The sequence below is a fragment of the Eleutherodactylus coqui genome, chromosome 2 (assembly GCF_035609145.1).
Source record: "Eleutherodactylus coqui strain aEleCoq1 chromosome 2, aEleCoq1.hap1, whole genome shotgun sequence".
NCBI classification, from domain to species: Eukaryota; Metazoa; Chordata; class Amphibia; order Anura; family Eleutherodactylidae; genus Eleutherodactylus; species Eleutherodactylus coqui.
In genome coordinates, this window is record NC_089838.1 from 49,571,638 (window position 1) to 49,597,300 (window position 25,663).

At 46.5% G+C, this 25,663-nt stretch overlaps 2 protein-coding genes across 2 annotated transcripts in view; one reads left to right on the forward strand and one right to left on the reverse strand.

Annotated features, from left to right (window-relative positions):
- CYB5R3 (cytochrome b5 reductase 3) overlaps positions 1–6,624 on the reverse strand; it is an 11,309-nt gene extending 4,685 nt beyond the window's left edge. Inside the window, exons 1-7 of the mRNA XM_066590860.1 lie at positions 6,471–6,624; positions 3,125–3,256; positions 1,508–1,580; positions 1,302–1,408; positions 1,101–1,230; positions 899–982; positions 644–729 (exon numbers count right to left, since the gene is read on the reverse strand). Of these exons, the coding sequence (XP_066446957.1) occupies positions 644–729; positions 899–982; positions 1,101–1,230; positions 1,302–1,408; positions 1,508–1,580; positions 3,125–3,256; positions 6,471–6,491 (633 nt within the window). The 5' untranslated portion in view covers positions 6,492–6,624. The remainder of the gene's footprint in view (positions 1–643; positions 730–898; positions 983–1,100; positions 1,231–1,301; positions 1,409–1,507; positions 1,581–3,124; positions 3,257–6,470) is intronic.
- Positions 6,625–6,943: 319 nt separating this feature from the next.
- On the forward strand, positions 6,944–25,168 carry LOC136611337 (poly(U)-specific endoribonuclease-A-like). Its single transcript, XM_066590861.1, has 7 exons — positions 6,944–7,038; positions 12,386–12,485; positions 14,680–14,791; positions 15,328–15,449; positions 16,962–17,074; positions 18,429–18,582; positions 22,608–25,168. Exons 1-7 carry the CDS (start codon positions 7,025–7,027, stop codon positions 22,869–22,871), a joined length of 879 nt encoding a protein of 292 aa, XP_066446958.1. The 5' UTR covers positions 6,944–7,024; the 3' UTR covers positions 22,872–25,168.
- Positions 25,169–25,663: the final 495 nt, after the last annotated feature.

A 25,663-nucleotide genomic window follows, 5' to 3' on the forward strand; every position in this document is an offset into this window, starting at 1 on the left:
TCCCCCAAATAGTCACAACAGGCTCCCCGTCCGGCTCCGTATCCTTCCCACTAAGTCATAGCAGGCCCCCCTATCCTTCTTCCCCCTATAGTCACAGCAGTTTCATGACCTTAAGTGCCATTTAGGCCCAACAATTCTTGCTTAAAATTCACTTAAAGCAGTCTTGTGTCATAATCGTGTCTAAATGCGCGGACATCGTGCAGTTTGCGTTAACCATTCTCTCATCGTTGTCTTTCAGCTAGCTGAAAGACAGCAAGGAGTCTTATCAGGACCGCGCACTGAGTTCTCAGTGGAATACCGCTGATGCTATTGTTTCAGCTAGTATCCTGCTGGGAGAACACAGCAGGAGAATGCAGAAGACAGCACTCCAGCTGTGTTCTGTATACCCCACCCAGAGCTCACAGCTGTATACCAGCTGAGCGCTCCGTGAACACGCCAAGAGTATACAGAAGACAGCGCTCCAGCTAATTAGCTACTCAAGAGCTTATGCAAATTGAACGCTCAAAACTGTCACTCAAACGGTCGTTTGAGCGATCGTCTTGCCGTGTGAATACACACGATTATCGCTTAAAAGATTGCCTTTGAGCGAATTTTGAGCGGTAATCTTTGTGTCTAAATGGGCCTTTACAGCAGTCATACAGACCTGATTAGCGAAGAGCAGATAACAGACAGTCTGATCATCCTTATCTTTCATGACGGCACGGATGAGCTGGAGCATGGGGGTTATCCCTGTGGAGGAGAGAACATGAGGGTCACCTACCGAAGATCGGGGTGGACGGGGACACATCTGTTTAACCCTTTCTCCTCTACAGAATTCTTCATACCAGTATGTTGAGTTGTAGTCCCCCACCCCCTCCCCCCCCACACCTGACACTCTTGTATAGAGTTGCCATCATACCTGTACCGCCAGCGATCATCCCCAGCTGCTTCACCTTCTTGGTAACCGGAGGAGATTTCTTGTCTGGACGGATCTGGAAGGTTCCTTGAAAGGAAAAAGATTAGATATAGATCTAGACCTCATTTACCTTATAACTGGAACCCCACACCTACGGGGCCCATAGGGCAATATCTGCAAGAGATTATACTGTAGCACCATTTACCCTTTCCGCTGTAGATCAGCAGCCCACTGGGTCCCCGGAAGTCGATGGTTTCCCCAACTCTCAGCCCTTCCAAGTACTGGGACATTTTGCCGCCGTCGGGAAATTTGGGGTGTATGCCTTTAAAGTAGATCTGGAACAAGACCATGAAATAAATGATCTACCTAGAGGCAGAGCTAGCCAACCAAATGGAGGACCACGTACCTTCACCACCAAGTCCACGAATCCTTTATCGTCGTCGCTGGAAACCGGAGTGTACGGCCGCACCACCAGGTTACCATCTATCCGGGCTGACAGGTAAATGTGCTGCCCTGTCAAACAAAACCGTAAGTGATGTCACCAAACCTGGGAGGCTAGAAGTTTTATCATACATATATTAACCCATAATGAGCATATTACACTATTCTTACCAATAGGGAGACCCAGGATGTGCTCGACTGAAGGCAGCGCGAAGCGGAAGCGGCGGGTGTCATGGCTGATGACCTGCAAAGAAGAGTTACTGACACGTCATTTATGTTACTCGGCAATTAACGGTGCGTGTCCCAGTGGTTGGGAGAACGATGAATTTGAATGACAGCAAGAGACAGAGGTGAAACTCTGCATAGATAGTCAATAGTGTGTAGTGAAGTTGGAGTCACATCCATAGCCTAGGGCGGCAAACCGTGTCTACACAAGCCATCAGAAGGGGCTGGCATGGCACTGGGCTATCCAGCGACGGGCATACCATTGACCCCGCGCTATCAAAGGCCATCGCAATACAGAGCAAGACGGCAATGGCGGTCTATCCTCTTGTGCGAGGAGTTCCCCTTTTGTCTCGAACACAACGATAGTCAGAGATTGGTCTGAAGACCACGTGGCCTTCACAAGCAGACGTCCCACCGGTCCTACTCCCGTGATCATGGTGTGGGCTGGCATAATGTACGGTAGCCGGTTCCTCTAGTCTACATTCCAGGTGCGCCAACAGCTCAGCATTATATTGATTTGGACAGAGAACGAGCAGGACTGCCGTTTCTCCGAAGCGTCCCAACAGGCCGCATGTTTCTCGTGCATCGGGGTGGCCTAAACGTGCTACCATGGCCTGCACTTTTCAAAAGCAATAACTTTATTTTTCCGTCGACATGGCCGTATGAAGGCTTGTTTTTTGCGTGGAGAGATGGACAGGGGGTAGACAAAAATATGGCAACATCATATGAAATGCTTTTTAAGCTTTTGCCATGCAGGATTAGTCATGTGCTCTACTATTTCTGCAGGTCATTATGGATATCAAGATACGAAATGTAGGATTTAGAAAAGAATAATGAATATACGTTTTACACAAATATGGGTGCATAAGTGCACAAAAGGATAATATATATTACACACAATTTATGTCCCTCTAGGGGACTTGAACCATAACAACTATGATTGCTATATTGTATTACAGAACTTCCGTACCACAATATCTTATCGCTTACAATAGCGATAGGCAATGTTAAAACCAGACACCAGTAACTGGCATTCAGTTACCATGGCAACCCATCAGCCCTCCGTGATCACATTTTTTCTCTTCATAATTTGCATCTCATTTACATATCTATCCATCCTACAACTTTTCCTTCTTGGTGTGTCAATTTCAATGTTGAGAAGGGGTCCGGAAGCGTATCATTTCTCCTTAGGGAGACCTATAAGGCCATCCATGCTCCATTGGGAAATATGCAAATGGAAAGAGGACTCTACAGCGCCACCTATTGGAAGGCAGCATTGAGAAGGGTAAAAATTCCAGGAGCCCCTCCCTGCTTCTTAACATTCTCCTGTGTCTACCCACAATCCCATGCACCCACCTGGGAAGGCTTTCTAGCACCGCTAAGCCCAATCTTCATGGCTCATGAACAGAATGCTAGAGTTACAATGTGCACTGACACCAGTATCAGACTTTACCAAATTACCCAAGACACTGGGGTCCACATCAATTTACCATGTTAACCACCCCACTCTATAAAGCGGCAACTGCGGCCAACTTCCTGTGATCTACGCCGGTTGGAGCTTACCTCTCTATCGATGAGCCTCAGGGGGTATTTGATATCTGGGTTCTCTAAGGTGATTGCCGGAGCGGACTTCCCGAAGATCCTTTTGAATATAGCAAAGACGATGTAGAAGGGGTACGCTGCGATCCTCCCCAGCTGGGAAGAGAAGGTTACCGTTAACCCTACGACTCCTGCCATCCATAACGGACAAAGCAACAGTGTAACAGAATGTACAGAAACCCCGAGAACAGGAAGCGAAGTGTTAATCCCTCATTACACAAGTGATACATTGTAACAGAGATAAGACACATGTGACAAGGCGGGGAGGGGGCACTTTAAGGGCGATTTTTAGCACAAGTTTAAAAACAATGTGTTTTGGTAATTTACTGACAGGGCTCCTGAGCGGGCTCTAGAGGGGATGGAGCGCACCGTACTCTTTAAAGGGGATGTGCAGAGTTATAAAAACATGGCAGCTTTTCACACACAGCGCCACCCTTGTCCGTGGGTTGTCTGAAGTGAATGAGAACTGAGCTTCAATACCAGTGAAGCAGAGCTACAATACCACACACAGACAAAGGTGGCGCCATGTTTAGAATAAAGCAGACATGTTTGTCTAACCCTGGACATCCCCTTTAATACCAAGTGATGGTAATCCTGCTGGGGATCACATCATCCTAGAATGCTGCCTGTCCCTTTATTACCCGCTAACAGCCTCCCAATATAGATACTTCCCATCATAACGGGTATATTTAGATGCAAGGTCTGGATTATTAATAATGTTATCGAGATCCTCGGCCAAAGAGCCATTATTCCCGGACAGAAGGGGAAGGTAAAGTAGTGATCGCCACACGAATCATGTGAGGGAATTGGCGCTATAAAACTATAACTGCTCCTGAGTTCCATCATGTATTATACTCCAGAGCTGCACTCACAATTCTGCTGGAGTCACTGTGTACATACATTACTTATCCTGTACTGCTCCTGAGTTACATCCTGTATTATACTCCAGAGCTGCACTCACTATTCTGCTGGTGGAGTCACTGTGTACATACATTACTTATCCTGTACTGATCCTGAGTTACATCCTGTATTATACTCCAGAGCTGCACTCACTATTCTGCTGGTGGAGTCACTGTGTACATACATTACTTATCCTGTACTGAACCTGAGTTACATCCTGTATTATAATCCAGAGCTGCACTCACTATTCTGCTGGTGGAGTCACTGTGTACATACATTACTTATCTTGTGCTGATCCGCAGTTACATCCTGTATTATACTCCAGAGCTGCTCTCACTATTCTGGTGGTGGAGTCACTGTGTACATATATTACTGATCCTGTATTATACTCCAGCGCTGCATTCACTGTACATAGATGACCCCCCTGCCACACCTCAGGATCCCATACTCTAGCTTATAATTCCACTAGTATTAGTCACAGACCTCCCGTCTCCAGGGATTTAACATTCCCAGTCAGGGCCGGCCTCTGGAAACCACGAGCTGTCATCTACAAGGCTGCAGCCTTCGGCCGCCGTGCCCCCTGCTCCCACTGAGGAGAGAGCCAATCAGCCTCCTTTATAAGCAGGAGGAAACATGTTCATTACAGATTTTCCAACAAGCTACTTCCACTCGCTGGATGTTCATCGCAGCTCTCCGCATGTTACTGGCTCTGATCACTAGGCGTACAGTACATGCCTACCCTCTCAGGGCCCCGGAAACAGGAGGAGGCGTCCCAACAGAGCTCCCTCTAGTGGTGGCTGCCCAACCCTGTCTGCGGCAAGCTCCCCCTGGTGGTGGCTGCAGGCAAGAAGTACATATTTCATTTTCAGCCAGTGCGGAGGGGACTCCTGTGCCATTATGGTGTATGGACGAAGTGGGGGCGCTCTAATGGTGCGTGATGGAAGCATCTTGGCCAATGTTTTGGGGCGTGACGATTATTTACAGGTGGGGTTCATAAAGTTAATTCTAGTCTCCATGCAGCGGTCCTGAAGAATGATGGAGGAGTTATTTGCATCTACGAGTGCAGAGATAAAGTGTCTCTATACACAGGATCCCGATATAACTGTCCGTACAAGCCCCGCCCATAGACCACTTATCGCCGACAGCTGCTGAACGCCGGCTCATCCGAGTCCATCATCACCTCCTGGCTGCACATTCCGGACAGTCACAAGGGAGATCAGTTATTCTGCGAGCGGAAAAAAAAATAAAAAATAGAGATTTGCACAACCGCAGTCATGTGCGGCTGCAGATCTGCGCCAATCACAATGAGAGGAGACCTTGTGAAATCCAGAATGTGACCAGAATTATGTTATAATCACGAGAAGTGAAGACCCCCAACCCAAGTATTACCGGCCCCACCCAGCATGATCCGCGAACAGGCCGACTACTAAGGACATGGGCCAGTGTTTTGTTTATATATATATATATGGTGCAGACCACCCCACTGGAGGGGGCCGGCGCAAAATTGGTGCTAACTCCCTTCTCATTAATAGTCCACCAGATTCTGGGCGGCACTGTGCGCAGAGGAAGTCCTGACTCCTCCCCCTCTCCTGTACATACTATACGCTAGAGCAGAAGATGGGAAGGAGTCAAGATTTCCTCTACAAACAGCGCCACCGGACTCAGTAATACTGGGAGATCTGCTTACTAAAAGGTCGCTGTGTGGCCAGAGGTCCGGCACCGTTATATTATTGAGGGCAACAGGGGAGCACTACTATACTAATGTGGCCTGCAGAGAGGGCCCTTATTAGCGGGGGCAATATTACTATGGAGGGATGGGGGGGGGGGGGGGGGGGGGGAGTGTACTAATGGTGCGTGATGGAAGCATCTTGGCCAAAGTGTACTGAAAGACGTCTTCATGGTGATCTGGGCCCAGATAGAGAACAAAAACATGATGGCTGTCACCAGAGGTACCTGCACTGTAATCACTATGTATCCTACCGGTGGGCTGCTTGGCGGCTGATCGTGTCCATATTCAGACGGGTTAATTGGGCGCAGGCAGTCGTCGGCCGACATAAAAGACCCTTAAACAGGGGGCCACGCAACAAATACAGCCTGTACGGGGACATGTGATCACGGGCACACTGCGATAAACGCCACACTGGGCGATCAGCGCTCGTTAAACAGGCAGAAAATGATCTCACATAACAGATCACATAAAAAGAAGGATTACTATCCCCATCAGAATCCATGCGAAGACTCCAAGGGCTAGCTGCTGCAGAACCTCTTGCCGGCAGCCATCTATGCTCCTGCGGTTACAAGGGGTACCAAACCGTCACACCCATCCAGGCCCAGCAGCCTGGGAATGTGTCACCTCATGCTGTCACCCCCCCCTATCAGACCCGCACCGTACACCGCAGCTTCCGCTTACCGTGCTGATGTGCGCCCCCATGTGGCCGGGTGATGGGCGGCGGCGGCTCCGGAGAACGACACAAAAGTTCCAACCGAACGTTCCAAAGTGGAATGCGGCCGAATGTCAGTCTGACCACGCCCACCGCACACTGATTGGCTCCGCGCGCTTGCCAGTAAGAACACACGCCGAACTGTCATTGTCCAAACCCAGCCCTTCTAATAATACAACTCCTCCTTCTATCAGCATAGTGATTGGCTCCAGTACCCGTCAGTCATTACCACGCCTCGAATGGACTGCGAGTTTAATTTCGCTTTGTGATTGGCTCCGCGTGCTGCCAGTCAGGGCATCCACCGCCCAGCAATCGTACAAACACCGCCCTTCTAATAATATGACTCCTCCTTCCATCAATGCAGTGATTGGCTCTAGTAACCGTCAGTTATCACCACACCCGGTCTCCTCTATGGGAGGGGCAGGATTAGTGTGAGCGCTATGATTGGCTGATCGCGCCGCCTCCATCTAACTGTTCCGTACTCTTCTGGCAGCAGAACTCTGGGGCTGAGAGGACGGAGAACATGATGGCCGGAAGGTATGAGTCAGTCCTGAGCTGTGTGTGAGGGAGAGCCAACTGCCCATGGGCATCATGGGACTTGTAGTTCCTTCAGGGGAGCAAGGAATTAATTTCCTTCAAGAGCCTCCATCCTGGAGCTTCCCAGCTGTTGACAAACTACAATTCCCAGCATGCCCCAGTGAGTCCCGAGTTAGTGATTACTTATCACAGTGATGATTCTGTGAGGGGACTGATTGATGGTTAATTGCAAGCTCTTGGGACAAGCGGTCAGCAAGTGCGAAGCAATTATTTATTTCTTTTGGGAACCTTAAAAGAATAATGGGCGATTTTCACGCACGCGAAAATGACAAGCGCTGCGATGTGACTGCAGGGTGTTTTCCTAGGAAAACGCATCGCACTCACATGAAAGTAAATGCGCTGACTCTCATTTGTGAGATCTTGTTCGTACAACAGAGTTTGGCGCAGAATCTGAGCATGTTATGTGCGAAGACGCCCTCCATGCTGCGGGTCTTAAGTTCCCCCGACCGCTGTGGCGCTGTCCTTAGGATATGTTCATACGGTCCAATCCGGCACAGATTCCACCTCTAAAAACTGGCAGAAATCCACAGCTGAGCCGCATATTTCAGCCGTGCATTTGGCGGCGGATCTCGGGGATCCCGTGGATTTAGGCGATCTTCACACGGGACGGATGCGCTGTGGAATTTCCGGCGTAGAATTGGAATGCCAGCTAAAAGAACGAGTTTTAGTCATTTTTCGTCTACACGGATCGAAAAATATCCACTGCACAATTGTGCTTGTGGGGCGGGTTCTAATGTTGCGGAAAATGGAGCAAATAGGCGACTTTTTGTGCACATTTCCACAGCAGAATTTAACATGGAGGTAATCTAAAAGCCAAATCCCCAAGTTTTTCGGTGCAGGTTTGTTGCTTTGCGGGTCTTAGTGCGGATCGCGTTGTCCCTCCAATCACACAGTAAACAAGCGGAAATCAAAATGGCACTAAAATTGCCCCACTAGCTGAGAAAAACGCCACAAAATCCGCAACAAATAGCAACTTTATGTCTTTTGGATTTCAGGACTGTTTGTCAACGGCGGAAATTCACGAGCGTGAAAAGAAACGCAGTATGTCCTATTTTTCACGCGTGAAACGCACCAATATAGGCTATGGGAATTTAACATATGCAGCAAATGCGCATGTTAAATAAGCGTGTAATTCGCAGGCGTCATACACCTGTGTGAGGGAGTCCTCAATCGGCATGTGGCTGATTTAATATCCGCGCCGCAGGTCAATAGCCATGCGGATTTCATGAGGAATTTTCCACAGCATCTTGTTCATACAGCAAAATGTGCGCCAAATCTGTTGACCGGCCCCATTGATTTAAGTGGAATGAAGTGGCAGTGTTGATTGGTGCACAAAACAACAACAAAAAAGACTTTATTCACCCATAACTACCGGTAGAAAAAACGCTAGCGACATTTCGACCTACAATTCAATCTTTGTCAGGCTTGACCTAGTCCGGGCCCCAGCGGCCGCTGCACCATATATGTGTCCGGGCCCCGTGATCGCTGCATCACATATCAGTCCTGCCCCTTTCTTGGACTGATTTCAGTGGAAGTTCTGCATTGCTATTTACACAAAGCAAATTTTTATTTTATTTTTGTCACTACAGATTTGAAATTTCAGTTGCGGATAAAATACTGCGCCAATTTTTTAGATTGAAGTCAATGAGAGGCTGAAATCTGCGCCAAAACCGTATGTGTTGATGGATTCGGTGTCCCATTTTTTTTTCATCCTTTTTAGCAACGTGTTGTAAATAGCCCCGTAGGGTTGCCGTTCAGACGGCAGCTTAACCTGATTGGGGTAGATTTATCAAAAATCGTCCTTAAATTCTGTGATTTTACATAGGACTACAACGTATAACAACCCACATGATCGCAGACAAGTTCAGCTCTGCTACATAGGTTGTCACACAGATCCGGTGAGGTGTCCGGTTCCATGAAGGACACTATTTACATAAGCTGCTTGGTTGGCAGCCGCAGTGTTAAACCATTGTTAACTATAAAGCCGATGGCTAAATAAACGAGTCGTCTGGATGTTCGCCAAAACTAAGATTGCGGCATAGTGTAAATGAGTATTATGTGACACGGAAACGACCGCCATGTTATAAGGAGTGGACGTCAGTCAGCTGATCTGGGGCGCTCTGCTGCCAGGGGTCCCATGTCAGCCCTAGATTTAGCATCGGACCAGTGTAAGGTGCAGGGTAGCTGGTTTACGTGGGCGGGTGGCAGCGCTGGGCTGCAGTTACGTGGGTTTGTGCCACTCCTTGATTGTCACCAAGTAACAGCCCCCCTCCTTCCCCCCAACCCTTCCTGTGACAGATTCAGTCATTCCTGTAGTTTTGTTTTTGTTTCCCTCTTAAAGGAGAACGTGTTCTTATGTTATTACGGGACTCCTATGACAACACTTCCTGTCTCTATGCTCTAGCAACTCAGTATTCTCATGGGGACCCTGATCTCGCAGACATCATCTTTTCGTTTTTTCCTTTTACTTATCTGCTGTAGGAAAGCTGTATTATGATTGGTTTCTATGAAGCCCTGTGTCCCTGTGATAACACTAAATTAACAGTTTAGGGACTGGGAATGTTCTCATGTGGACCCTGATGTAGAAGCTCTTCTCAAGGAGGCCTGTATCATTCGTGTCTGATAACTCGGCAAACTGATCAGCAGCAATCGGAGCTCTTTGTTCATGTGATCACCTGTTCTAGAATAATGAGATCTTGATTCTGATTGGCTGCGGTAGGTGAGGTCCGCAGTATGGCGTGTACTTCTTATATCGGACCCGCTCGCTCTCTTCTTGCAACACTCACTTTAATTTTTTAACCTAATTTTCCTTCAGTTCCCTTATGTTTTCCTCCTCACACCAGTCTTTCACCAGCTTCCCCCCTTTCACCCTGTTCTTGTTTCTCTCCCGCCTTGACTTCCCTTTGATCCAGGTCTGTTCCTGACCTTCTTCCTTTCCTTTCCATTGACGCCGGCCCTTGTCTTCTCATGTATCTTCACCAGTGTTCTCCTCTACGCTCCACTGCTTTCCCTACACCGTCTTTTTCGTCTCATCTACTTTACCTTACCACAGTCTTAGCCCCCCCCATCCCCCCACACACACTTCATTGCAGTTTTCCTTCACTACTTTCACTTAATTAATTTTTTTTATGTACCCTAATTATGTCCTGCTCCTCCTTCCTTTTACCTTGGTCTTCTAATGTCCCTACAGTTCTCCTCTACTTCACCTTCAACGCAGTTCTTCTCCTCTTCTCTTTACCTCATTTTTTTTCCGCCGTCCTCCCCTCCCTTTCCTACACCTCAGCCTTTCCCATTCCCTTCACTGTAGTCCTCTTCTCCCTTATTTACACTTTAGTCTTTTCCTTTACCCTCCCCGCGGTCCTCACCTCCCTTATGTACACCTCAGTCTTCCACTCTGTCTTCCCCAGAGTTCTCCTCCACCTTTCTGTCACCTTAGTCTTTCCCCTTCCCTTCACTGTACTTTACTTCCTTTACTCTCTTATTTACACTTTAGTCTTTCCCTTTACAACTTTGCTTGACAACTTTGCTTTTCCTTACCTTTACAAGTCATTCTGTGTCTTATCTACACCACTGTCTTTTTCCCTTACCTACATGTCAGTCTTTCCTGTTATCCTTATCACAGTCCTCGTTGCTTTTACCTACGTACATACACATCGGTCTTTCCCCTCACCTTCACCGCTGTCCTCCTCCTCTCCCTCGCCTTCACCGCTGTCCTTCTCCTCTCCCATGACTTCACTGCTGTCCTCCTCCTCTCCCATGACTTCACTGCTGTCCTCCTCCTCTCTCTTCTCCCTCTCCCTTGTCCTCCTCTCCCTTGTCCTCCTTTCCCTCTCGCTCTCCCTCGCCCTTGTCCTCCTCTCCCACGCCTGCACCGCTGTCGTCGTCCTCCTCTCCCATGCCTGCACCGCTGTCGTCCTCCTCCTCTCCCACGCCTGCACCGCTGTCGTCCTCCTCCTCTCCCACGCCTGCACCGCTGTCGTCCTCCTCCTCTCCCACGCCTGCACCGCTGTCGTCCTCCTCCTCTCCCACGCCTGCACCGCTGTCGTCCTCCTCCTCTCCCACGCCTGCACCGCTGTCGTCCTCCTCCTTCCACGCCTGCACCGCTGTCGTCCTCCTCCTCTCCCACGCCTGCACCGCTGTCGTCCTCCTCCTCTCCCACGCCTGCACCGCTGTCGTCCTCTCCCTTGCCTTCACCAGAGTCCCGCTCTTCTCTCTCATCAGCTTGGTCTTCATCTATACCAGTTGGCCCCAATTTAGAACATTTGAGGGCTTCCTGCTCTCCACCAGATCTCTATTAGAACATCCTATCCAGGGGCGTAACTATGGAGGATGCAGGGCATTCGGTTGCACCCGGGCCCAGGAGCCTTGGGGGGCCCATAAGGCCTCTCTTCTCCATATAGGGAGCCCAGTACTATGAATAAAGCATTATAGTTGGGGGCCCCGTTCCAGGTTTTGCATTGGGGCTCAGGAGCTTCAAGTTACGCCTCTGGTCCCATCAGTTGTACGGATACAATGTGCCCATAAAGACACGGCGTACATGTGACAACCAGACGACGCTGCCAGCAGATCTACCTGCATCTACAGTCAACCAAGAAGCTGTTAGTTGCTCTGAGATTTGGACTTGGACCATTATAACACAAACCAGTCCTGTGCGATATGAGGTGGTGATACCAGGATGATGTGACCTACATAATTTGTGTCCTTGTGAAGGCCATTTTGGGTCACAGTCTGCAAAGCATCAGGGTGGAGTTATTGTGCCGCCACTGTATGTCTACAATGGTGCCACACAATGGGAATGCACAGTTGCATTGATCTATAATAGCCCAAATCCAGCTTATCCAGCGAGTCTGCTGTACATTTCCTGCAGTGTAAGCACGATTACCCCTGTTATACACCAGTCAGACAAAAGCTCCTATCACCACTTTATGACCAATTAGTTGTTAGCTCCAGGGAAGCAGGCCCTTTCCCCTTTGCTCTTTTGGCTTCTCAGTAGTTCTCATTTGTGTTGTCATTCATTTACATGAGATATCTGAGAATCGTCTGCATCAAGGAACAATGAACCTTCTGACAACTTTAATATTTTGGACTTTCATTAGTTAATTACACAGGAAGTGGAAAACAAAGTTGTAGAAATGTAACACATGACTCAATAAAGTTACCCACATGTTTGTCTTGTTCTGGATTCTCTTTAATTCGGTGTGAAGAAAAGTAGTTCTGGCCCCAAGAACTAAATGCAACCAGCGCTAGTTTCACGCAGCTTGTGAACAGTTTATGCTCTTCTTCACAGAGTTAACTTGAATCATGAACTCTCCAAGCTGTTCAATCAGCTCTGGGACGCCGACGCAAATCGGATGTCTCCTGCAAAAGATTACCGGATCTGTCTGCAGGTAAAGATTATAAAGGTTGCTACCGAATTCCACCTCCCCCTTGCCTACTATAATACTGTCCATATGTACAAGGAATATAACTGTAATACTGTCCCTTATGTACAAGAATGGAACTACTATAATACTACCCTCTATGTACAAGAATACAACTACTGTAATACTGCCCCCTATGTACAAGAATACAACTACTGTAATACTGCCCCCTATGTACAAGAATATAACTACTATAATACTTCCCCCCATGTACAAGAATGGAACTACTATAATACTACCCTCTATGTACAAGAATACAACTACTGTAATACTGCCCCCTATGTACAAGAAAAGAACTACCGTAATACTGCCCCTATGCACAAGATTATATCTACTGTAATACTGCCCCCTATATACAGAAATATAACTACTATAATACTACCCCCTATGTACGAGAATATAACTACTATAATACTGCCCCTATGTACAAGAATATAACTACTATAATACTGCCCCCTATGTACAAGAATATAACTACTATAATGCTGCCCCCTATGTACAAGAATATAACTACTATAATGCTGCCCCCTATGTACAAGAATATAACTACTATAATACTGCCCCCTATGTACAAGAATATAACTACTATAATGCTGCCCCCTATGTACAAGAATATAACTACTATAATATTACCCCCTATGTACAAGAATATAACTATTATAATGCTGCCCCCTATGTACAAGAATATAACTATTATAATGCTGCCCCCTATGTACAAGAATATAACTATTATAATACTGCTCCCTATGTACAAGAATATAACTACTATAATACTGCCCCCTATGTACAAGAATATAACTACTATAATGCTGCCCCCTATGTACAAGAATATAACTATTATAATGCTGCCCCCTATGTACAAGAATATAACTACAAAAATACTGCCCCCTATGTATAAGAATATATCTACTATAATACTGCCCCCTTATGTACAAGTATATAACTAATATAATACTGCCCCCTATGTACAAGAATATAACTACTATAATGCTGCCCCCTATGTACAAGAATATAACTCCTATAATACTGCCCCCTATGTACAAGAATATAACTACTAGAATACTGCCCCCTATGTACAAGAATATAACTACTAGAATACTGCCCCCTATGTACAAGAATATAACTACTATAATACTGCTGCTATGTACAAGAATATAACTACTATAATACTGCCCCCTATGTACAAGAATATAACTACTATAATGCTGCCCCCTATGTACAAGAATCTACTATAATACTGCCCCCTATGTACATTAATATAACTACTATAATACTGCCTCCTATGTACAAGAATATAACTATTATAATGCTGCCCCCTAGGTACAAGAATATAACTACTATAATGTTGCCCCCTATGTACAAGAATATAACTACAAAAATACTGCCCCCTATGTATAAGAATATATCTACTATAATACTGCCCCCTTATGTACAAGTATATAACTACTAGAATACTGCCCCCAATGTACAAGAATATAACTACTATAATGCTGCCCCCTATGTACAAGAATACAACTACTATAATACTGCCCCCTATGTACAAGAATATAACTACTATAATACTGCCCCCTATGTACAAGAATATAACTACTGTAATACTGCCCCCTATGTACAGAATATAACTACTATAATACTGCCCCCTATGTACAGAATATAACTACTATAATACTGCCCCCTATGTACAAGAATATAACTACTATAATACTGCCCCCTATGTACAGAATATAACTACTATAATGCTGCCCCCTATGTACAAGAATATAACTACTATAATACTGCCCCCTATGTACAAGAATATAACTACTATAATACTGCCCCCTATGTACAAGAATATAACTACTATAATACTGCCCCCTATGTACAAGAATATAACTACTATAATACTGCCCCCTATGTACAAGAATATAACTACTATAATGCTGCCCCCTATGTACAAGAATATAACTACTATAATACTGCCCCATATGTACAAAAATATAACTACTATAATACTGCCTCCTATGTACAAGAATATAACTACTATGATACCGCCCCTTATGTACAAGAATATATCTTCTATAATACTGCCCTTATGTACAGAATATAACTACTATAATGCTGCCCCTTATAAGTTCTGTCAGCGATAACGTTGTGCAATTCTCTGTTGCCCTTCACACTATAGGGGAAGGCCGGGTATGTACCAGCAGGCAGTAACCAGGCTAGAGACAGCGCCCGTTTTCCACTCTTCCAGTTTGTTGATGAAGAGAAGCTGAAAAGTATAAAGACCTTTGCCGGTGAGAGACAGAACGTTGCAACCATAATCTGCCACTACCGAAGCTGTTGATCGGCTTTTGAGCGGCACTTTGTGTTTCGGACTTCACTTGTAAATCACCATTATCATTGTGCTCCATGTTATACTTTTGAAGGTTTGTTGCAGTCCGTCATTGTATTTATAGTGCTGCCACTAGAAGGTCACGTTTGGAGCACTTTTGGGCCTCTGGTGACAAGACCATCCATCTAATCACACCACAACTCTCATCATTTACATATCTGCCTGAGATGGAACCGCATGCCGGGTTCTACAGCAACACCACAACTTCTCGGGGTGGATTGTTTTGACAAAGAGTTCTGTTAACCCCTACAGTGCTGCAGCCTTACTGAGCAATTATTTTTAAAATTTTTCCACAACCTTGTGTTTTTTTTTCATGTTCGTACGCGGCTTGTTGTGTTTTGATCCTGTTAGATCCTGCCCGCCGTGTTTTCTCTTACCGGGGTCTTTATACTATGTAACGTTTACATTTTTCCATCCCCCCTCCCCACTTGTATGCAGCCTTCATTTCCCTTCTCGACAACTACGAGATGTCCACCGGCGTAGCTGAAGTCGTGACCGCAGAAGAAATTGCCGAAATGAACCGCTTCCTCGACGCCATCTTGGAAACGAAAGTGATGCAGGTGAAGCCGATCACTGTATGATGGCATGTTCTGCAGCTCTCTGCTTGCTGTCAGTGAATGGGAAGATTTTTACTTCTCACAGCTGAGGGTCTGTTACAATGTATCCAGTCTAGACAATCCTCTGTGGGGGAACACATCAGCAGCACTAATCTGCCTCAGTTCCTCACAGTTTTACATATTATCTACACTGATCCATTGTAACAAACTATGAGGACCGGAGGGAGATTAGTGCTGCTGATGTGTTCAACTCACAGAGGATTGCATAGACTGGATGCATTGTAACAAACCCTCAGCTGTGAGAAGTATCAGGTCTGTTCTAGTTTTCAGAACAGACCTGATGCATGGAAGGCTGCTCCCAGCAATTTTGAACACCGTGGAAAACAGAAACAGAGGGGTATATTTACTTTGATCGCCATTTTAGACGCCGGCCTAAGTAAAAGTGGCGCTGCCATGAAGCGAACCAAATATATTGAGAGGCACAAGTGTCTGAATATATTTTACGCATCTTTCAGGCCGTACATGCGCCAAAGCTGTAATCTACACCAGCTGGGAACTGGAGGAGGTCTCTACTATAATTTACAGTAGCTTCTGGAGTACATCAAGTAAATCTGATGAGTTTACGTGGCTCCACCCCATAACATTAAGCCACTCCCGCTTTCTAAAGGACTGGGAGCCACTCGGAACCCTCAAATGTCAGTTTTTGCATTTGCCTCAAAACTGCAATTTTTTATTTTTTTTTTAAACAAATTCAGGCTTCTTTCACATGAGCGCATATCGTCGGCCGATTTCACGGCCAGCCAATATGCGTTGTGATCTGATGCATTGGATTCCAATGCATCAGATCAAATGGGCGTGTTCTGAGAGGTAAAAACGCCCGGCCAAGCCAATATAGCGCCGGGCGTTTTTACGTCGGGGCCAAAAGTCCTGCAACTAACTTTTGAGACGGAATACGTCGGCCGCTGCAGCCTTCCCGTACAGGCTCACGTCTCGTTCCTCCCCGCTCGTTCTGTGCAATGGGAGGGGGTGGGACAGGGCAGAGCTAAGCATCGCCCCACCTCCTCCCATTGATGGCTATAGACAAGGGGTGGGATGTGGGCGGAGCTAAGCACCAGCTCTCTCCCCGCCCCTTGCCATAGCCATCAATGGGAGGAGTTGGGCGGACCGGCGCTTAGCTCCGCCCTCTCCAGTTGCCCAGAACAAGCGGGAAGGAACGAGAGGTGAGCCTGCAATGGCGAGCAAATGGAAAAGGGCGATGGCGTGGTGAGCTCGGCGCATTTGTGCCAGCTTCATCAGGCCATATAAATGGGCGCACAAACGTCTGATTTGTGCGCCCGTTCAGCACATTTTTCACTCTGAACGTAGCGTATATCGGCCGGCTGTGAAAACGGCCGGCCGATATCCACTCGTGTGAAAGAAGCCTTAAGTTGAGAGGCTAAGCTTCCTTTCTATTACATCGGCCCTTTAATGATGACGATTGTGGAGGCGGAGTTAACCCTTTATGTTGTTCTACAGATCACTCATGATTATCTGGTTGAGAAAAAATGGTCCAAACCAAATCTGAAAGACTTCAAGTCTCAACTGTACAACATCTGGTTCCAGCTGTACAACCGGGCGCCAGGGAAGAGGTGAGTCCTGGCACCCCCAAAGAAAGCGTGCGCATTTTTATAAACAGCATCTTAACCCATTCCCGCCCCAGGGTGTAAGTTTACATTCTGGTTGGGGGGGCGTTTCCACAGATGGACATAAACCTACATCCTATGTATGGCTTATGCTCAGAAGGCAGATCCGTGCCATCCACAGCAGGAAGCGCCTGTGAGAACACTGAGCCCAACTATTAACTCATTACACGCCATTATCAATGTTGAGCATGGCATGTAAAGGTCTCACAGACGGGTGGCACTCCCTCTGTTACGTCATCGGTCCTCTTCAATGTCGTCGGAAGGGCCGATGTCTTGCCATGCCAAGTGGATGCCAGACAATGTCATCGCCTGTGATTGCTATGATTAGTGATAATGCATTGCAATACCAAAGTACTGCGATGTGTTATCAGTGCGATCATAGCATTTCAGGTTCAATTACCCAACAGGGAGATTAAAATAAATAAATAAAAATAGTAAAACGACCTTTTTCTTTTTTTGCACGCTTTTCCTTTTAGGCTTTTATTGTGCAAAATTGGAAAAACCTAAAAAAAATATTTGTGGTATTTATTATAATCGTATCGACCTGGAGAAAAAATGTTTCATGTAATTTATGATGTATGATTACCGCTGTTAGAACTTTTTTTCCCCATAGGCTTGAATACTTTTGCAATAACTTTTTTTAGGTTCTGATTTGTGATTTGATGCCCAGCCAGTGATGCTTAGAGATGGCTTGCGTTAGTTTACACACCCCTATTTGTAGAGGGTTTATTAACTAGACACCAACAGACATCCAGCACATTTAGGCTGGGTTCTCACACAGCGGAATCCCGACGGAAATCTCACGGTTTGGATGCAGCGAAAAACCGCTGCTTCAAAACCTGCGGCACTTAGCCACGGGTTTTGGAACAGCTTGGCTGCATGTTTTTCCATTGCGGCCTTTGCTCCCATAGAGGAGAGCGCAGCCACAAGGAAAAAAAAAATTGACATGCTGCGGCTGGGGAATCCGCGCCGCAGCGTCGGCTGTGCTGCAACAGATTGGCCATCCCCTGTGGACTAGATTTTTCACAAATCTCGTCCACATGGCTGACTAATCCCGGGATTAGCAGCCGCAGCGAAATTCCGGCCGGAATTTCTGCTGCAAATCCGCCCTGTGTGAACCCAGCCTTACCCCATCACCAGAGTCTCAGTTTAGGAAACCCAGTTGCTAAAGTAAGAACGCCCTCCTGAATAGGTGCTGCTTAGTAAAAGTATTCATTCCCCTGTGAACATAAGAGGATGTTCTAATTAGCGGTCTGTAATGATGGGGTGTGTACATTTTTGCATCTGTCTTCTCCTGCAGCCCGGATTCCTGCGGCTTTGAGCACGTGTTTGTGGGGGAGTCGAAGCGCGGACAGGAGATTATGGGGCTCCACAACTGGGTGCAGTTCTACCTGCAGGAGAAGAAGAACAACATCGACTATAAAGGGTTTGTGGGCCGTCAGCACAAGAGCCGGGTAAGGACCCCCATAGACCTATACTACTACCGGTAGTCACTAGCCTGGGGGATTCACACAGTCATGGGGGAGAGGGCTTCCCCAGTCCTGGGGCAGCACAGTCCTCATCATAGTTCAGGACTAATCAATGAACTAGTAACAGAGTGACCCTTAACCCTTACCGCTCCATGATGTACAGTTAGGTCATGGAGATTAGAGATCAGAAGCCACTCCTGCTCCATACTATGAGGGTGTCAGCTGTCTTTGACAGCTGACACCTGCCCCCAACAGCTGCAATCAGCGCTCATGCTGATCACAGCTGTTAACCATTTAAATGCCCTGATTGAGTTTGGAGGTTCCAAACAGTCCCCCCACAATAAGATCATGGGATGCCGTTTGGTTGCCATGGCAGCCGGGGGCCTTCTGAAAGCTCCCAGGGCTGCCATTGCAGATTGCCTATGAAGCAATGCCAGTGGCACATCTAAATACACTGCCTATTAGATTGCGGTATAATGCAATACTGTAGTATTACATTATACTGCAAGAGTGATCAAACAATTGCAAGTTTAAGTCCCCTCTGGGGTTTTCACTCAGCTTTTCAGGATCCTGAATGGAACATCTTCCTATTTATGATGAGTTACGCAATTCTACACAAATCGGTGAAAATTCCATTGAGGATCCTGGTAGAGCTGAGTTTCAACTTAATGACAGTCCTATCTGTTGTCACCCAGCTTTCCGGGAGCCCAGAATGGCACATCTGACTATTTATAGCAATGTATGGAGTATACATTCCTGCACAACTATGTGTAATTAGCTCTACCAGGATTCTGAATGCTTAGTGGAAATTTAACTGTAGTCCTTGGTTGTTACCTGGCTTTCCAGCAGCCCTGAATGGTACATCTGACTATGGTGATGTATATATTCCTGCATAACTAGGCAAATCTGCAATTCAGGATTTCAAATTTCTGCGAGAAGTCTAAGGGTGGCACTATAAATTGTCACTATCATTCCAGGAACTCTATTGGTGAGAGATTGCTATGTGGTATGAATTCCTGCACATCTGCTAATCAGGGTTCTGGGAGAGCTGAGTGACAGTATAATGATCCTTTTTGTAGTCACCCAGCTTTCCATGAGTTCTGAATGGGACATCTGACTGTATTAGTAGATATTGGGTATAGGTTTGTACCACTAGGTCAACCTGCCATTCAGGATCCAGGGACAGCTGAGTGTAAATGTAATTGTGATCTTATTACTTGTCGCCCAGCTTTCCAGGAGCCCTGAATGTCATGTTTGACTAGTTATAGTGATGTATGTGGTATAAATGCTTGCATAACACTGCAGTTGGCATTCAGGATCCTGAAAGAGTGACATTGTAATTAAGATTCAATTATTTGCAACTGGACTTTCTAGGAACCCTGCTTGGCACGTCTCATTATAGTGAGGTATGGGGTATAGATTCCATCACAAATGGGCAAATCTGCTATTCAGGATTTCAATATCCTGGGAGAGGTGACTGACAACTTAATGGTGGTACTATTTGTTGTCACCCAGCTTTCCAAGAGCCCTGCATGGCACATCTGACTATATATTTTTATTTTTTGCAAGCTATTTGTCATCCAGCCAGGGAAACCTGCCATTCGTGATGCTGGGAAAGCTGACTGACACCGAGCTTTCCAGCAACCCTGCATGCCAATCTCATTATGGTGAGAGATGGAGTACTCTTTTCAGCACAGTAAAGCAAATCTTAGGAGAGGTCTACAACCCCAATTCCAAAAAAGTTGGTTTGCTGTCTAAAAAGTCAATGAATGTTCAGAAAAAAAGAATGCAATGATTTGGAGCTTTCCTCTACCCATATTGTACCCCCAATAGAACATATCTGTGTGTGGGGGTAAGGGGGGGCGTTCTTCCACTTTATTTTGAAAAATAACTCCTTTAGAAGTTGATGGCAGCAACATATCTCATAAAAAATTGGGACAGGGTTAATAAAAGGCTGGAAAAGTAAGTGGTACTACTGAAGAACAGCTGGAGGGTCAATTTTCTACTAAGTCACATGACTGCGTATAAAAATAACATGTTAGAGAGGCAGAGTCTCTCGGAAACAAAGATGGTCAGAGGTTCACTGATCTGTCACAAATTGTGTTTAAAAATGTTCATCAATGTAAGGCTGGATCCACACTGGCATATAGGCTGGGTTTTCACGCCCCGCACGATATATGCAGCCCCTCTGATGCATTGATTTACAATGGGCACATGGGCATATTTCCGCGGCATAAAAGCACCCAGCCAGCCAAGATTTTTGCGCTTTTTGCACTGGCGGCTGCATAGACTCTTATAGGAGCCTATGACCGCTGCCAGAGAAGGGAGGTGGGAGTGAGTTTAGCAGCGTGACTGCTAAATTCCCACCCATTCGATGCTCCTATCCGCCCCTTGCTGGCTGGTTGCAATGGGAGGGGATGGGGCGGAGCTAAGCTCTGCCCCCGTCCCACCCCCTCCCATTGCTGGCTGCGACAAGGGGCAGAAGCTTAGCACACCAGCTCCCGCCCCGTCCCTCCTCCCCTTGCCGAGAGACTGAGAAGGGGATTGAAGGGAGAGACAGTTTAACAGAGCTAAACTTTCTGCCCCCGCCCAACGGCATTGTGGCCTCGACATCTATGTGCCGTGCCAGGGTCATTTGAACGGGCACAAAAAAGTTAGATTTGTGCGCCCGTTCATGCACCTTTACGTCGCTGGCGGACGAACGTAAAAACGCTGCCGACTGTGTGAATCCAGACTAAAATTGTGAAGACTTTGAATATGCCCCAACCTAAAGTACATAATATCATCAGAAGATTCAGAGACTGTGGAGGAATCCATGTGCACGACGGACAAGGCTGACAGGCGGTGCTGCATTATATAGGGGCGTGATTCTGTAATCCCTGCATGGGCTCAGGAATACTTCCAGAAATCATTGTCTGTGAGCACAGTTCTCCAATCCACAAATACAAGTTACAGCTGTATCATGCAGAGAAGAAGCCATATATTAGCACAATCTAGAAACACCGGTGTCTTCTCTGGGCCAAAGCTCATTTATAACGGACTGAGGCAAAATGGAAAACTGTTCTGTTGTCAGATGAAACAAAATGTGACATTCTTTTTGCAAACCACGGACGCCATGTCCTGCCGACTCAAGAGGAGAGCGACCATACAGCTTGTTATCAGAGCCCAGTCCTGAATCTCTGGTGGTATGGGGTGGCATTAGTGCCTATGGCATGGGCAGCTTACACATCCTGACAGGCACTATCAATGCTGAGCCATGTATACAGGTTGTAGAACAACATATGCTCCATCCAGACAATGTCTCTTTCAGGGAAGGCCTTGTATATATCAGCAAGACTATGCTAAACCACATACTGCCTCCATCACAACAGCATGACTTCACAGAAGAGTCCGGGTGATGAACCGGCCGCCTGCGGTCCAGACCGTCTACCAATAGGAAACATTTGGTGCATTATGAAACGAAAAACCTGACAAAGACGAACAAGGACTGTGGAGCAGCCAAAAGACAAGACCAGAAGGGGACAACCCTCTTCTTCCAAAACTCCAGCAATAAGTCTCCTCACTTCCAAGGAGAGGGGATGCTACTCAATGGTAGTCATGGCGCCGCCCAACTTTTGCAAGATATGTTGCTGCCATCAACTTCTAAATGAGTTACCTTTTTAAATGAAATGCAAACATGCCCCCCCTCCCCCTCCCCCTTCCTCTGATATGTTCTCCTGAGGATACAATCTGGTTACTTGAGATTTCCTGATTATTGTATTCTTTTTGGTTTTACATTTATTTACATTTTACACAGCGGCCCAACTTTTTTGGATTTGGGGTTGCAATTGTGGTCATGTTGGTTGTCATCCATATTTGCAGGAACCCTGAATGGAATGTCTGACTGTCTGTGGTGAAGTTTGAGGTATTACATTCCTGCACAACTATACAAAAATGCCATTCAGGGTCCTGGGAGAGCTGACCTGTCGCCTGTATTGGTAGTCACCCAATTTTCACCGTCCTCTCTGCAGCCTGATGAAGACGACCAGGTGTTGAACCTGCAGTTCAGCTGGAAGGACCTGGTGAAGCCGGTGGGGAGCAGCTTCATCGGGGTCAGTCCTGAGTTTGAGGTCGCTGTCTACACGGTGGTCTTCCTGATGTCGCAGGAGAAGATCACCAAGGAGGTTGTGCGGGTGGAAGAGTACGAGCTGCAGATCATCGTCAATCGTCACGGGCGCTACATCGGCACCGCCTATCCCGTCCTGATGAGCAGCAACAACCCAGACTTGTACTGAGCATTTGTCCCCTGCTGCCCCCTGGTGGTTGCTCACATAAGGAGACTCAGTAGCGATTTAATGAAGTTGTAATATGCCTTATACTGTATTCCTCACCTTTTTCAAGATCTCTGCTTGCTGTCAGTGAATGGAAACGTTCTTAGTTACTTCCAAAGGCTATAATCTATCCTGCCATATTGTTTCTCTCAGCTAAGGGTTTGTTACAAATGTGGCCTGTGTAGAAAGGGGTGTGACTAAAGGCTCATGGGTTTTGGCTTGTGGTCCCCTCCCTCCCCCCACCCACCTCTCTTACTCCTTTTCCTGGATGCCTGGAACTCTCCACTGCATCATTGCGTCTCTGAAGTGACCCCTCAATGCAGCACTGGCAGATTAGGGGCAAAAGTCCCAATGCTGATGCATTACCCCTCCCCCTTAAAAAGAAAAACTTCTAAATATCAGAGATGGTAATCTGTTTGACAACTTTTATAACACGGCAGGCTTACATACAGCTGTTCAGCTCTAGTATATGGTGACTGCATTATTAAGCGGTATAATAGCCAGATACCGGTTTTACACAGTGATAGTGATTACAGTGTAATTACCTCCAGTGACCACAGGTGATGTCTTCTCTGATTGGAGTCCTTTTCTTTCCCTTTTGTCTTTATCTGGGCCCAGACCACCATGAAGGCTTCTTCCTAGACATGACTCGTCTCTATACTCTCCCCATCTTGCCGCTATCCCAAATGTCCCTTAGAAATCTCCACACACTAAGAGTACCTCCTTTTGTTCCCCCCTATAAGGTGAATAATGAGCATTTTCTGCCCCCACAAAGTATTAATGCTGCCACAAATCTTTAATGCCCACCGTGTCCCTCCAAAAAGTAATAGTGCCTCCTCTGTGCCCCTACAAAGTTGTAATGCCCATTCTGTGCACTCACACAACTATGACACTGTGGGTCCTTACAAATATATAGCACGATACTGTCCCTACAGTAATTGTTCCTCCGTGCTCCCTCACAGCCATTATATCCATTTTGCGCTAACATGTAATTGTGCCACTGCCCCCACAAAGTAATCATCCCCCCTCTGTGCCCCCACAAAGTAACTCCTCCCTCCACACCACAACTCGACCTCGTACAGCACACAGGACATATTGAGATATCTCAATTATTCTGCTGTATGACAAGCCCAACTTCTCCCCCCTGTACTGTATGGAGAACAGGACCCCGATGACAGTAGAACCGTGGCTTTCACTGTGGCAAGGGGGGCTTTTGAACCTCCTAGCTTAGGGACCCGATCACAATTGTGATGCCTATAGTTAAGTCTCAGCTGTGAGGAGAAGCATTACGTTTCTATGGTTTTTTAGGCTCTTGAAGCATACATGTATTTTCCGATTCACCGACAGCAAGCAGAGATCTTTTTCATATTAGACACTTAGTTTACGTAAAACTGGATGACCAAAGGTGCCTTTAGTGGTTTCTAAAAATGTGATTTTATTTTTTCTAGCCTCACTGCCCATGTAGCATGACAACACTTCTTGCCCCTGTCCTCTAACAGAAAGTGTTATCATAGGGATGTCCGTTCTCACAGGACCACAATCCAACTATATTTTTTCTTGCAGGGGTAAAGGAATACTGCTACCTTCTAATCGGTTACTATGAGGCCCAGTGTCCCTATGATGACACTGAACTGTCAAAGGACAGGAAGTGTTGTTAGTGGGACGACGCTTCTCACTGTGGATTTTATCAATTTTAGTTTAGATTCTCATTTATACTCTACTGAAATGAACGGAAAGATGAAGAATTTTTGCAGTCCTGTCTCCCTGGGCCATGTTGGCTGTCTTGTTGTCTTGTGGTCGTTCTTACCTCATAATCCATGTAGCATGGAGGTCGCCAAGATGTTTCCTTGATCTGTGCGTGTAGATGGGTAACTGGGTGACTAGAAGCTGCCACCGATAACCTTGTAGGACTAGAACTGCCTGACCCCAGAAATGGGAGTGTAAAACACTGCACAAACACCACTGCTCCCTCTTTCCTGATTTGCGTCAGTGTTCACTGCAGCTACGGCATTAAATTCATGCACCAGAAAGATCAGGAAGAACAAAGTCCTGGCCAGGTGAGAGTGTGTGCACCACACTGTATACCCACAACGCCATGCAGTGTGGAACAGATAAACAGTTAATCTGTGGGGGTCTCTGGGCAGCGACACAGTCACCCCTGAAGGATTCCTCAGCTTTTTTTTCTGTGATGATTTTTTTTCTTGGAAATGTGTGTAAAAAAATATTCCTTTGAAGTAATAAAAATCCAGAGTGACTTTGTAGCAGGTGCGTACAATACCTCGGGTGCCGGGAGGGCGGTGACTGCTTACACACACCGGAGGGCACCATTGACCATGCTACCATTTGTATATACAACAAGGGAATAGGAGGAGCAACAATGTCCCGTATTGTGACACAAAACAGTGGTTTGGAAGATGTTATACTGTCACTGGCCACTTAACCCCTTAACGACCAGCCCATAGTGTTTTTACGTCCTCCCGAAGTGGGCTTTATTCTCTGAGGACGTAAAAACGTGTCCTGCAGAGAATAAAGCCCCTCGGGCTGTGGACGTGAGAGCTCCATGCTGTCGGTGTCCGCAGGTAGCCGACAGCATGGAGCTGTCATCCCGGGCTGCGGGGACCCCCCCCCCCCCCAGCATTGCGATCTGCGCTATCCAATGGATAGCGCCGATCGCAAAAAAGTAAATAAAAGTTTGAAAAAAGTTAAAGATTCAGCTGCCCGGATGGATCGGATCCATCTGGGCAGCTGAAATTACT